A 14,622-nucleotide genomic window follows, 5' to 3' on the forward strand; every position below is an offset into this window, starting at 1 on the left:
GCAAACAATGGCTGAGTCTATGGTCTCTAAATTTATTAAGTTTAATATATGAAATAAAGAAGGCTGTCCCCTATCTAGATTAAAAAAAAAAATCCATCAATCATGGAAACAAAACGAGAATCTGAATGAATGTTTTTAAAGGAGAAAAACTTTACACGTTTACCTTGCGTCTGGAGATATATTCACTAAAGGCTTAAATGTTTCTTGTAAATAAAGCTCTGTTTTTATAGAAAGAAAATATACAATTAGTAACACATTTGCCGTTTGCAATTATTACATAAATTTCTCTTCAGTTTACAGATAACAATTAGAAGGATTAAAAACCGAAATCAAATAAATCTACTTTACCTAACACTACTGTATAAATTATAGTTAGGACTATTTTAAACAACTTATAAACTGTTTTCAGGATGTTGCCATTGTGGAAAAATTAAATATTTGAAAACAGTATTACAATAGATGTTTTAAGGAGAAGAAAAGTCAAGCAATTGGACGGAAAAAGCAGTACCAGCAGAGGTCACTAGAATGCTACCAAATTACTATCACCCTCCGGAGATGAAGCGCTCATGAAATCCTTTAAAACTAATTTTCGTAAGTTTTAACAAACTTTGTTCTTTAAGCGTTCTTAAGTTTTATTTTACCAAACTAATGCTCAAAATCTGTATCTTGGGGATCTTTGTAGTCTATAGAAATTATCTTTCTAAAGATCCACTGTAATTGCCTTGCTGAGGTTTCTCTACAGAAAGCATTCAAGAATATCTTGACATTACCATTATTACTTCCGAATACCATGTAATATCAAATTGTAAATATACAATATAAATATAAATCTTGGTCTTACATTACTTATGTAGAATTTGATAAGAAGTATCTCTCTTGGTGTTAAGTTATATATTCATAATAGGCAGTGCTAAGATACAGATTTCATGTTGACCGAGTTTGTTTGGTTTGACTTAATAAAGCCATTAGAAATCAACTATATCATTCGATGAAACTTACAGGTCAAAGGGAATTAAAAGAGCCCCTAGCCCTTTAGAGAATTCTAATGGACGTTCAGATTTCACAGCTGCCACTCACAAAGACTGCTTATCATTCCAAGCAGATTTTCCATTTTTAATTAATGTTTTTCTGTCTACAGGTCCCTCCGTTTCTGTGCAGGCTTTTCTCTGAGACCCCTACACAAGCCCTCTCCCAACGTCCATCAGACTGCGTTCCTCAGTGACTCCCCCCCCGTCCAATCCCCCCCCCCCCGCCACCGATCCAGCATGATGGGTCTAAGAACAATCACACAGTCGTAGAATGAGAATTTAAAAAGTAGCTCCATTTCAGAAAAGATCCTGTGATTTTAAAGGGTTATTTTTTCATGTGATTTATCCAAATCTTCCAGTTTAAAGTTCATTTGTTCTATGTTTCTCCATAATTTGTAAAGAAATAATTATTAAATTTAAGAACAGATCCTTGCTTTTGTTAGTTGTAGGAGGCATTCCCCTGCTGCATTTTCTATATAGAGACATGTCTGCGGGCAAGGACAGCCACACTCAGAAGTGAGTGGTGACTCCACTGGGGGCAGCGGCTGGGGCCCAGGCGAGCTCATTCGTCCTTATGTCCCAGCCTTAGCATACAGACTCGCTGTAGGTTCTCCATAAATGTCCATTCAACAGAATGGATCGTATTTATAATAGTATGGTACACTACTGAGATTAAAATAGGAATGTTTTAATCATGTAGTTTATTAAGCAGAGAGAGAAGGATCCGTGAAGTTAAAACATTTTACACATTAAGAAGAACATTTTTTTCCTGATATTAAAAGATTTTTAACGCCCAATTGTGCTTACCCCTCCATGTTTCAATCTTATGTTCCTCTAATTCATAAATCTGTACCTGCAAATGAGAAAAATTCTTATTTACAAATGTTAACATATACTACATAAGAAAAATTACTTCATAACTACTGCAGAGTCCCATAATTCAGCAGGTGGAAACAAGATAATTCAGAAATACTGGAAATATAAAATGCTCTACATTTCTTTGAAGATAAATGTTTTCTAAATTTAAAACATAATTCAGGCACCTGACCGGCTCAGTCAGTGGTGCGTGTGACTCTTTTGCTCAGGGTTTTGAGTTTGCGTCCCACGCTGGGTGTAGAGTTACTTTAAAAATAAAAAATCTTTTTTTAAAAAAAAAAAAAATTTTTTTTTTTTATTCATTTATCTGAGAGAGAATGGGAGACAGAGAGCATGAGAGGGGGAGGATCAGAGGGAGAAGCAGACTCCCCGCCGAGCAGGGAGTCCGATGCGGGACTCAATCCCGGGACTCCAGGATCATGACCTGAGCCAAAGGCAGTCGCTTAACCAACTGAGCCACCCAGGCGCCCCTAAAATTAAAAAATCTTAAAAAAAAATAAACTAGTTATAATATTTTTATTATTTTAATATGAAAATTTCTGATACACTTAAATTTTGAAACATAAATGGACATATATACCCATTCCTTCTTTTTAAGGATACAGAAAATTTTTAGCAACTCTAGTTTAAAGGACAAAGGGTTAAACTGTGCTAAGGAGAGATAGAGGAGAATTTACAACCAACACCAGAAATACAATTATAAGAGGACATTATGAGCAATTATATGCCAACAAATTAGGCAATCTGGAAGAAATGGATACATTCCTAGAAACATATAAACTACCAAAACTGAAACAGGAAGAAATAGAAAACCTGAACAGACCCATAACCAGCAAAGAAATTGAAGCAGTCATCAAAAACCTCCCAACAAACGAGTCCAGGGCCAGATGGCGTCCCAGGGGAATTCTACCAAACATTTAAAGGAGAATTAACACCTGTTCTTCTGAAACGGTTTCAAAAAATAGAAGTGGAAGGAAAACTTCCAAACTCATTCTATGAGGTCAGCATTACCTTGATCTCAAAACCAAAGACCCCAGTAAAAAGGAGAATTACAGACCAATATCCCTGATTGAACACGGATGCAAAAATTCTTACCAAAATACTAGCCCATAGGATCCAACAGTACATTAAAAGGATTATTCACCACGGCCAAGTGGGATTTATCCCTGGGCTGCAAGGATGGTTCAACATCCACCAATCAATCAACGTGATACAATACATTAACAAAAGAAAGAACAAGAATCATATGATCCTCTCAATAGATGCAGAAAAAGCATTTGACAAAGTACAGCATCCTTTCTTGATCAAAACTCTTCAGAGTATAGGGATAGAGGGTACATACCTCAATATCATAAAAGCCATATACGAAAAACCCACAGCGAATATCATTCTCAATGGGGAAAAACGGAGAGCTTTCCCCCTAAGGTCAGGAACATGATGGGGATGTCTACCCTCACCACGGCTATTCAACATAGTACTGGAAGTCCTCGCCTCAGCAATCAGACAACAAAAAGAACTAAAAGGCATCTAAATTGGCAAAGAAATAGTCAAACTTTCACTCTTCTGAGACGACATGATCCTCTATGTAGAAAACCCAAAAGGCTCCACCAAGAAACTGCTAGCACTGATAGGGGAATTCAGCAAAGTCATAGGATATAAAATCAATGCACAGAAGTCAGTGGCATTTCTATACACTAACAATGAAGCAGAAGAAACAGAAATCAAGGAATCGATCCCATTTACAATTGCTCCAAAAACCATTAAGATACCTAGGAAAACCTAACCAAAGAGGTAAAGGATCTGTACTCTGAAAACTACAGAACACTCATGAAAGAAACTCAGGAAGACACAAAGAAATGGAAAAATATTCCATGCTCATGGACTGGAAGAACAGATATTGTTAAAATGTCTATGCTACCCAAAGCAATGTATACATCCAGTGCAATACCTATCAAAATACCATGAGTATTTTTCACAGAGCTGGAACAAACAATCCTAAAATTTGTATGGAACCAGAAAAGACCCCGAATAGCTAAAGGAATGTTGAAAAAGAAAAGCAAAGCTGGCGGCATCCCAATTCCGGACTTCCAGCTCTATTACAAAGCTGTCATCATCAAGACAGTATGGTGCTGACACGAAAACAGACACATAGATCAATGGAATAGAATAGAGAGCCCAGAAATGGACCCTTAACTCTATGGTCAACTAATCTTCAACAAAGCAGGAAAGAATGTCCAATGGAAAAAAGACAGTCTCTTCAACAAATGGTGTTGGGTAAATTGGACAGCCACATGCAGAAGAATGAAACTGCACCATTTCCTTACACCACACAAAAATAGACTCAAAATGGATGAAAGACCTCAATGTGAGACAGGAATCCATCAAAATCCTAGAGGAGAACACAGGCAGCAACCTCTTCGACCTCAGCCGCAGCAACTTCTTGCTAGACACATCTCTAAAGGCAAGGGAAGCAAGGGTAGAAACGAACTACCGGGACTTCATCAAGATAAATAGCTTTTGCACAGCAAAGGAAATAGTCAACAAAACTAAAAGGCAACCCACAGAATGGGAGAAGATATTTGCAAATGACATATCAGATAAAGGGCTAGTATCCAAAATCTATAAAGAACTTATCAAGCTTAACACCCAAAGAACAAAGAATCCAATCAAGAAATGGACAGAAGACATGAACAGACATTTCTCCAGAGAAGACATCCAAATGGCCAACAGACACATGAAAAAGTGCTCAACATCACTCATCATCAGGGAAATACAAATCAAAACCACAAAGAGATACCACCTCACACTGGTCAGAATGGCTAAAATTAACAAGACAGGAAATGACAGATGTTGGCGAGGATGTGGAGAAAGGGGAACCCTCCTACACTGTTGGTGGGAATGCAAGCTGGTGCAGCCACTCTGGAAAACAGTATGGAGGTTCCCCCAAAACTTAAAAATACAGTTACCCTATGACCCAGCAATTGCACTACTGGGTATTTACCCCAAAGACACAGATGTAGTGAAAAGAAGGCCCATATGCACCCCAATGTTCATAGCAGCTATGTCTGCAATAGCCAAACTATGAAAAGAGCCCAGATGTCCACTGACAGATGAATGGGTAAAGAAGATGTGGTGTGTGCGTGTGTGTGTATATATATGTGTGTATGTATATATATATATTCCTCAGCCATCAAAAAAATAATGAAATCTTGCCATTTACAATGACGTGGATGGAACTAGAGGGTATTATGCTAAGCGAAATAAGAGAAAGACAAATACCATATGATTTCACTCATATGTGGAATTTAAGAAACAAAACAGATGAACCTAGGGGAAGGGAAGGAAAAATAAGATAAAGACAGAGGGAGGCAAACCATAAGTGACTCTTAAATATATGTAACAAACAGGCTTGCTGGAGTGGAGGTGGGTGGGGAGATGGGGTAACTGGGTGATGGGCATTAAGGAGGGCACATGATGTGATGAGCACTGGTTGCTATACGCAACTTATGAAATACTGAATTCTACCCCTGAAACTAGTAATACAATATATGTTAACTAAATTGAATTTAAATAAAGAATAAAAAAAATTTCCATTTCCATTTTGTGGAAAACCAGCCATAGAAAATTTTACAAAGACCCTCCAAAATCTTTCAAGTGGGAGCTCCCAATCTCACTGAAAATTCAATAGGAATAAGGTTTGAAAGTAAGACTGGAGATCACCCAAGGAAGAATTAGCACATGTACGATCAACGACACTAAAACCGGAAAGATGAACACAGGGTCAGAGACCTGTGGGATGGCCTGATACACATGGAACTGAAGTCCCAGGGGAGAAAGAATGAGACAGAGAAAAACATCTGAAGGAACAGCAGTCAAAAACTTCCCAAATTAGGTGAAGAGCGAACCTAGAAGATCATGGAAACGTAGCATACCTGGAGCAGGATACACACAAGGAAAACCAGACGCAGGCGTGTGGCCGCTAGCGCTGAAACCGAAGGAAAGAGACAGTCTTGAACCAGAAGCGGACTATCCAGAGGACAGAAAGATAAACCTTTCTATTGACTTCTGATCCTAAGCAGTGGGAGGCCAAAGGACAATGAAATGACATCTTCAAAGTGTTAAAAACAACTGTTAACTCAGTTTCTATAAAACAGCAAAAGTGTTCTCCAGGCACGAGGATGACATCAGGACATTGTCAGATGAACAAGAACCAAGATGGTTGGTCACAAGAGAACTGGACGGCGTGGCCCAGACGGGAGCTCCTCGGACCGCGGGCGCCGGGGTGGGGGGGGTGGGGGGGGCGGTGCACACACCACAGGCAGCGGCGAGAGACGGCACCTCAGCATAAAAACTATGAATGCTTTTTCTTTCTACTCTTCATTTTGTTTAAAACAAAAATAAGGGCAGATTAAATGGAACTACATTTTATGTAAAAAGCTCAGTATTAGCTCCAAATAGATTGTGTGAAGTGAAAGCGGACTCTGAAATTCTTACCGCAACCAGAACGGTACAGCGCGGAGAGGTATGGGAAATACCAGTGGCGCTCTGCCAGCCACGACGGAGGGGACAGGGCTACACTAGTCTCCGGCTGCAGACAACTAGAAAATGGGGGGAAATATGTGCAAGAGCAGTTCTCAGACGTTGGGCAATCAGCAGGGCAGGACTGCCACGCCCGGGAGAAGGCACGCAAACAAACTGAGCCCACGATCACCACCTCTCTCTCTCGAGACTGTGGCCCAGTTGGGGCACGACACTCCTGCTGAGTTAGAGAGACAGAAATCAAAGTCTGGGCAGATGGAGCCAAGTGGAATTTGTGGGCAGAAAACCAGACAGGAGGAGCTGTCCAGAACAAGAAGAGAAGGCGGCGCTGAGATCTCCTTGCGTTTTTGACTGAATACTAAGCAGGTGTGCCCGGGGTGAAAGGACAGGAGGCCAGGCCAAGACTCAGAATGGAAGACATTGCGTCTTGACTAGGCAGAATGGAAAGTCCTCGCTAAACCACCAAGGAATTCCACGGAGATCCCAGAAGTAACAGAACTGAACCAAAGATTAACACTCTAACAAAGCTTAAAAACTGGTCCCCCAATATAAGCATTTGAAAAGATGCTCATCATCATTAGCCATCGGGGAAATGCAAATCAGACCCACAATTGAATAGCACCTCACACCTGTCAGAACAGCTAGAATCAAAAAGACAAGAAATAGTGTTGGCGAAGATGTGGAGCAAAGGGGACCCTTGTGCACTGTTGTGAGAATGAAAGTTGGTGCAGCTGCTGTGGAAAACAGTATGGACTTTCCTCAAAGAATTAAAAACAGGGGCGCCTGGGTGGCTCAGTTGGTTAAGCGTCTTCCTTTGGCTCGGGTCATGATCTCAGGGTCCTAGGCTGCAGCATGATTTACAATAGCCAAGATAAGGAAGCAACCCAAGTGTCCACTGATAGATGAATGAACAAATGCACACACACACACACACACAGGAATATCAGTCATAAAAAAGAATGGAATCTTGCCATTTAAATGTGGCAATGTGGATGGACCTAGAGGGAATTATGCTAAGTGAAGTAAGTCAAACAGAGAAAGACAAATACTAAAGGATTTCACCTAATGTAGAATCTAAAAAACAAACAAGTAACAGAAATATACTCATAGATACAGAGAATAAACTGATGGTCGCCAGAGGAGAATGGGGTGAAGGGACAAGAGAAACAGGTGAAGAGGACCAAGAGGTACAGACTTCTAGTTATAAAATGAGTAAGTCATAGGGGTGTCTGGGTGGCTCAGTCATTAAGTGTCTGCCTTCAGCTCAGGTCATGATCCCAGGGTCCTGGGATCGAGTCCCACATGGGGGGATGGAGTCCCACATTGGGCTCCCTGCTCAGCAGGAAGCCCGCTTCTCCCTCTCCCACTCCCCGCTTGTGTTCCTGCTCTCGCTGTCTCCCTCTCTGTCAAATAAATAAAATCTTTAAAAATAAAATAAGTCACGGGGATATAAATAAAACTGTAACTTTGTATGGTGACAGATGGTAACTAGACCTATTATGCTAATCAGTTTGTAATGTATAAAAATATTGAATCACTATGTTGTATGCGTGAAACTAATATAATATTGTATGTCAATTATAACTTAATAAAAAAGAATTTGGACTGTATATTTAGACAACTGCTTTTATAGAAATTTTGATTTAATTAGCTACTGCTGAGATTTTTATTTTATTATTTTAAGACTTGTTTTAGAGAGAGCGTGTTTGCAAGGGTGGGGAGGGGCAGAGGGAGAGAGGGTCTCAAGCAGACTCCCCACTGAGCGCAGAGCCCCACGTGGGCTGAATCCCACAACCCTGAGATCATGAGCTGAAACCAAGAGTCAGACACTTAACTGAGCCACCCAGGTGCCCCTTGCTGAGATTTTTAATAGGGGTTTAGCTGCATTTTATCAAAATATATCCAGTTATTGGGGCGCCTGGGTGGCTCAGTCGTTAAGCGTCTGCCTTTGGCTCAGGTCATGGTCCCAGGGTCCTGCGATCGAGCCCCGCATTGGGCTCCCTGCTCCACGGGAAGCCTGCTTCTCCCTCTCCCACTCCCCCTGCTTGTGTTCCCTCTCTCGCTGTGTCTCTGTCAAATAAATAAATAAATAAATAAAAATCTTAAAAAAATATATATCCAGTTAATAATCATATTTGTGTTGATTTTGCTAGTTCAAAAGCAGACATACGATCATTATAAAGAAAACCAATATTCACCTGCATTGGTAGTATTTAAGAAATCAGATACCTCATGTAAAATAAATATGGGATACATACAAAGTCTTTGGTAAAACTTAATTCTAAGAGTATCCTTTTTTTTTTTAAGATTTTATTTATTTGACAGAGAGAGAGCACAAGTAGGTAGAGAGGCAGGCAGAGGGAGAGGGAGAAGCAGGCTCCCCGCTGAACAGGGAGCCCGATGTGGGACTCGATCCCAGGACCCTAGGATCACGACCTGAGCCTAAGGCAGCCGCTTAACCAACTGAGCCACCCAGGCGCCCCTAAGAGTATCTTTTTTAAAAATAGATTTTATTTATTTATTTGAGAGAGAGTGAGAGAGCGCACCAGCAGGGGGGAGGGGGAGAGGGAGAGGGAGAAGCAGACTCCTCACTGAGCAGGGAGCTCGATATGGGACTTGATCCCAGGATTCTAGGATCATGACCTGAGCCCATGGCAGATGCTTAACCGACTGAGCCACCCAGGTGCCCCCTAAGAGTATCTCTTATGTTTTTACTTTCTCATTTTATACAGGAATTTAATTATTGGGCAATATTAACCATTACATGTAAAAAGAATAGTAATTAGATTGTCTTTTACTTTTCAGATACCCAAAATAGTAATAAAGAAAAAAAATTATACAATTCAGTCCTTGCCCACCCTTGCAAAAAACAAAACCCCCCCCCCACAAAGCAAGCAACCCCCCAACGAACAAAAACCAAAACCAAAAACCAAACAAGCTGGTAGAATCACAAAAATCATAGTGTTAGATAAAAGGCTTTACGTGGTTCTCAAACTATGCTGCTTTTTTTTTTTTTAAAGATTTTATTTATTTGACATAGAGACACAGCGAGAGAGGGAACACAAGCAGGGGGAGTGGGAGAGGGAGAAGCAGGCTTCCCGCTGAGCAGGGAGCCCGATGCGGGACTCGATCCCAGGACCCTGAGATCATGACCTGAGCCGAAGGCAGACGCTTAACGACTGAGCCACCCAGGCATCCCTCAAACTATGCTCTTATAAAACAGTTGGACCAGGGACCAGGGACCAGGGAGTTCTCCCACTAAAGTAAGCCAGCAGCAGTCTTTTTGTAACTGGCAGAAAAATATCAAAACTGAATTTCTCCAATTTTAAGGTTTACTTCTTTAAAACCACAGAGTACATATGGTTCTCGTGAAAAAAATTAGGGGGTAAGTGCATGAGGTTGCACTCCCAGGGACACAGGCCTGGGAAGATAAGCTCTGTGGCACCGGACCATTCATGGGTCCACGCAGTCACAACACCGCAACACGCCCATAATGTCATAAAGATCATAAATTTAGTGACTGTATATACACTGATGTGCCCTGCCCGTTATATACATACTTGTAAAAATCAACTACCAGCACCACCACCCCTCTACACATATGCATGACCGACATAAGGATTTCTGGCACTTACCATGGGTGACTTATAGTATCTATGTAGTATATTTATGAAATCTGTAATTGTTAGCATTCCTGGAACAAAGAATTATATGTTAAATATAAAACTATGAAAAATTTCACAGGATAAGCAAACCTGGAATATTTTCTAGAAAAGCTTCTAAAACATACTTTAAAGGTATCAAGCACAGTTTAATGTATTATATTATTTAGGACTATTAGTCTGTGAATTATCTACAACAAGCTAAGATAAATTTAGCTGAAATTAAACCTGACAATAAGTACAATGGAATCAACCACAGTATTTGGCAATTCAGTGATAGAAAACTTACTGATTAACATAAAACCTCACAGAAGACTTGCAGCTACATGTAAATAATTTAATATACTTGACAATAAGGTAAGGTATTCCAAAAGCTTTACACACAGGACACTTCCGGGGGCATTTGGATTGTTTCCTGAGAAGCATTCTACAAACGATAGTTCTTTAAGTATTGATTTAACCCCTAGTTATTAAGTGCCTACTATGGGCCAGATTCCAGGGCTACAGAGATGAAGAAGATATGAAACTACTTTGAGGAAACGGTCACCTAAAGCAGGAGGCAGAAAACTGGTAGTTTTAAATCAGCGTAATGCATACTAGGAGAGCCAACATCCGCCACCTACTGTGATCTGTACAATGAGAGATTCTGGAGTTCAGATACTGAGTTACAGGATGTTTCCGATAGGACAGCAATGACTTAGCGCAGGCATCGGTCACGTCTACATGGCTTCATTTGCCTGGTCCACAGAGCAGGGGCTGCCCGCATACACGCGCGCAAAGGCGGCCCACGGTCAGGGCTCAGCACAGCGTCCCCTGCGCACCCTGTTCCCTGGCCTCACGGCAACTGGCAAAGGCAGAGAAGCTCCTTCAGGGAGCCAGAAAGGTACTGAATCAAAAGAAACTGGATAACTAAATAAATATGAAAAAGAAACTCCGTGGCAGCACCTCAGTGTTTTGAATTTGCTAGTGGCCCCACCTGACCCAGACGTAAAAGCCAGAAGTCCTTTAGCCGGGCAGTATGTTTTCGAGGCTGAGTTCCAAACCAGCACCTATTAGGATACCTTGGGCTTTCTGCTTTTAGGTTCCCATTTCAGATTTCTTCCCAGGCCCACACTGCTTACCTACAAAGCTTTGTTTCTTACTCTCCCACAGAGGTGCGGCTCGAACACCATTGGCTACTAAGGCAAAGAAAGCCTTTTTCACCTAAAGACAAACAGGAGAAACAAAAACATCCTTTAAAGTCCATACGTCAGGGAGAAAAATACCTTCAACCAAAATATCCAACCAGATCTTACCAGTTATTTTCAATGTTAAGTTTTATAAGTTTGAGAGGCTAAAGAGAGCTGAATTTATTAACATCGGCAAAAATACTTTTGTATTATAAAGCCTGGAGATTTTTTGAAACTGAAACAATGCAATTCACTTCAAAAAATTTTTCATTGTATCTAAAGACTTTGTACACAGAGACTTTATACAGTTAAAACCGTATAAAAGAATTAAACTTCAGTTTAATTTCTCCTGTATGTGGTTGTTAGTTCATTTCAAAACACTGAAGTTATACCAAATGACCTGAAATGAAAATCTGTTTCTCATATGTTCAGTGACAAAACAAACCAGCATCCTTTCTCACTTCCTGGAGGCTGAGAAGAGGTATGAGAGATGCAATAGCCTTGCACACTGGTATCGTCTAGAGACAAATGTTCAGCGTGTGCCGGAGCCTGTTCAGGGTGCGCTCACATATGGCGTCTCCGTGAGCCCCGGCGACACAGCCCGTCTGGGGCACCACACCAGGTTGCTATGGCACCAGAGGGGGTGGTGTGTGAAAAGCCAAAAGCTCAGTGCTGAAGACGACCCTCTAAATGCCCAGAACAAATAAACACAGGTAAGATGGTTCCCTTTATTAAGAACTGAAGAAATGAAGATTAAAGCAATTCTAAAGTATCACTTAGAGCTGCTCAACAGGCCGATATTGTTTGGTTACAGCAGCTAATGCAAATCATTAGAAAAATACTGGAGCCACAGCGCACACCAAGAATCACGAAAACATTCATACAGTTTGCGCGCTAGCTTTTTCTCTGTTGAATTATGTAGTCATCCGAAATTTTAGGAGTAGGAATCAAAGATGTTCAATGTGGCATTATTTCTAATATTGAAATTGGAAAAATATCTGCCCCCAACAAAAGAAAATGCATTAAGTACTAGATTACCAGTGGGAAAGAAGTATCAAATACTAAAATTAGGAAGACCATGTTGAAGTAAAAGAAAGAAGGCTTATGGCAGTGAAAACCATCGGCTATACAATTATACATTACAATTATATAAAATATGTGTTTAAACGAAAAAGGTCAAAGAGAAGTGAGCAAAAAATTAAATGGTATTAGGAGCTGGGACAGTGATAGTGTGTTTCTTTGAAAAAATTTCAACGTGATATTTTCTTTTTAACTAAGAAAGAAGGTTCTCTCTCCCACTGTATTCCAAACCCCTGCTAACTTAATAATGAAAAGAAATGAGAGAATTATAGGAACCCAGACCTTCCTATCAGACTAGGATTAGTCATTCAGCACCTGTTTATGCCTTTATTACAACACATTTTGCCTTTGTTTGGCAGGAGTTATGTAGGTGCTCAGTTCAGGGATGATGGGTGGGTGAGGAAATCTCGTTCATTATTTTCTATACTTGTCCCAGCCCGGTCCAGCACTGTGTCCTGATGATGTACAAGATCATCGGGAACTCCACCTGTCCGCTGAATGAATGGCACAGGACTGGGAAGAGGCGTAGGGCCATTCAGGTGACATGAGAGAGAAACAGCAACTTGGTGGCATCCATAAACTGGTCAAATATTTTTTGAACCACAGCATGTATCAAGAACCACGAAAACACTCATGCTGCTCTTGTAACTAAATGGCACCCAGGGATGATGGGCCAATTTGTAAGGTCTGCTATTTCTACCTGGATGATGCTCTGGGAACCCTTGACTGTGGTCCCGGAAAATATTATAAAAGAATATGGGGGAGAAGTCACAGAGAAACAGATTTTAAAACACATTAAATATGAACTCAGCTTGTTTTTCTAAACTGGCTGGAGTAGCAAGGGAGTGGGGGGTATCCTGTAACCACAAATTACTTATTGTTTTCCCCCAAAAAAGAGATTTAAAATAATTTAGCAAGACCATCCATGACACCCTAAATGACCACAGCTGTTGAAAACCCATCCCAGAAGGTTGCAAGTCTGCCCAAGATGAAGTAACTACAGCAGCCGTACAAAACATACAGATCACTGTTTGAGAGCCCGGCGTGTGCCACGCAAGCAAGATTCGAGAAGCTACAACTCCCCGGAGAAGAGCAGCACGTGATCCGAACGCGATAGTCATTTTGGAATTTTTTGTGGGCATTTTCCAAATCATCTTCAAATAGGTGAATCTCAACAGAAAATTGGAATCTATCAAAAAGAATCAAATACACCCCAGGTGGGTTAAACAGAAACAAGACCACACCTAAGCACACATCACTGACAAGACGCTAAGAATCAAAGGCCAGGAGAAGATCAAGGCAGAGAAAAAAGACACGAAGACACTTTCAAAGCAGCAGCAACCCCACTGACAGCCCAGCAGGGGTCCGTCAGTACATGCTCTCGAATATACGGACTGTTCTTCAGAAACACACAGAAGTGGTGCTTCTCTGGGGATCATTTCCCTGACCAACCTTCACCCGAAAAGCTCTTAAACAGCCCTAACTGCCAGGAGGTGGGTATTCGAGCCTAACAGCCCGTGTAGACAAACCACCGACGGAAGGATGCGCAGCGCTGATTCTCAGTGCGGCAGGTCCACCCCGGGGGACACGCGGGCCACGCCACGGACGCCGGACGCTGACAGGGCGTGCGGCGTCCGTGAATTCTGCTGCAGCCGGAGGGTGGACGGTGGAGGGCGAGAACCCCCCCACTGAGGCGGCAGTCCAATGGCCAAGAGAACGCTAAGAATTTAGCGTGAGAAGAGCCATCACTGCTGCAAGAGAAGGTAAAACAACCCAACACTGAGGAGAACACTTGGAAGTAAAATACCTCCCGCTCCTTCTTTCTTTTTTTAAAGATTTTATTTATTTATTTGAGAGAGAGAATGAGAGAGAGAGAGCACATGAGAGGGGGGAGGGTCAGAGGGAGAAGCAGGCTCCCCGCCGAGCAGGGCGCCCGATGCGGGACTCGATCCCGGGACTCGACCCCGGGACTCCGGGATCACGACCCGAGCCGAAGGCAGCCGCCCAACCGACCGCGCCACCCAGGCGCCCCTCTCCCGCTTCTTTTCAGTGGGTGAATCGCCAGACTCACTAGAAACTTGCGTGGGCTCGGGTCCTTGGCCCTCTCCGCGCCTCGGCGTTCTGAGTTACGACACGGGGCTAACAGGTGATGTTCTCCCCACAGGTGACGAGGCGCACTAACTGGCCTCGAATGTGACGATATTCAGCAGGGCGTCAGCACGAAGAGCCACGAGGAGGACACGCTTTCGTGTCCTAGAGTGACCCAGC

The 14,622-nt window shown here is 41.9% G+C and overlaps 1 protein-coding gene across 6 annotated transcripts in view; it reads right to left on the minus strand.

The window, feature by feature from the left end:
• Window positions 1-14,622, minus strand: part of PRKAG2 (protein kinase AMP-activated non-catalytic subunit gamma 2) — a 177,928-nt gene that overhangs the window by 15,018 nt on the left and 148,288 nt on the right. For all 6 annotated transcript variants that reach the window (XM_035029842.1, XM_035029841.1, XM_035029843.1 and 3 more), the window contains 4 exons: window positions 11,227-11,308; window positions 10,079-10,137; window positions 1,836-1,881; window positions 164-218 (listed from right to left, as the gene is read on the minus strand). In XM_035029842.1, coding sequence (XP_034885733.1) covers window positions 164-218; window positions 1,836-1,881; window positions 10,079-10,137; window positions 11,227-11,308 — 242 coding nt within the window. The remainder of the gene's footprint in view (window positions 1-163; window positions 219-1,835; window positions 1,882-10,078; window positions 10,138-11,226; window positions 11,309-14,622) is intronic.

The sequence above is a fragment of the Mirounga leonina genome, unplaced genomic scaffold (genome assembly GCF_011800145.1).
Source record: "Mirounga leonina isolate KUSES-001 unplaced genomic scaffold, KU_Mleo_1.0 Mir_321, whole genome shotgun sequence".
In the NCBI taxonomy this organism is placed as follows: Eukaryota; Metazoa; Chordata; class Mammalia; order Carnivora; family Phocidae; genus Mirounga; species Mirounga leonina.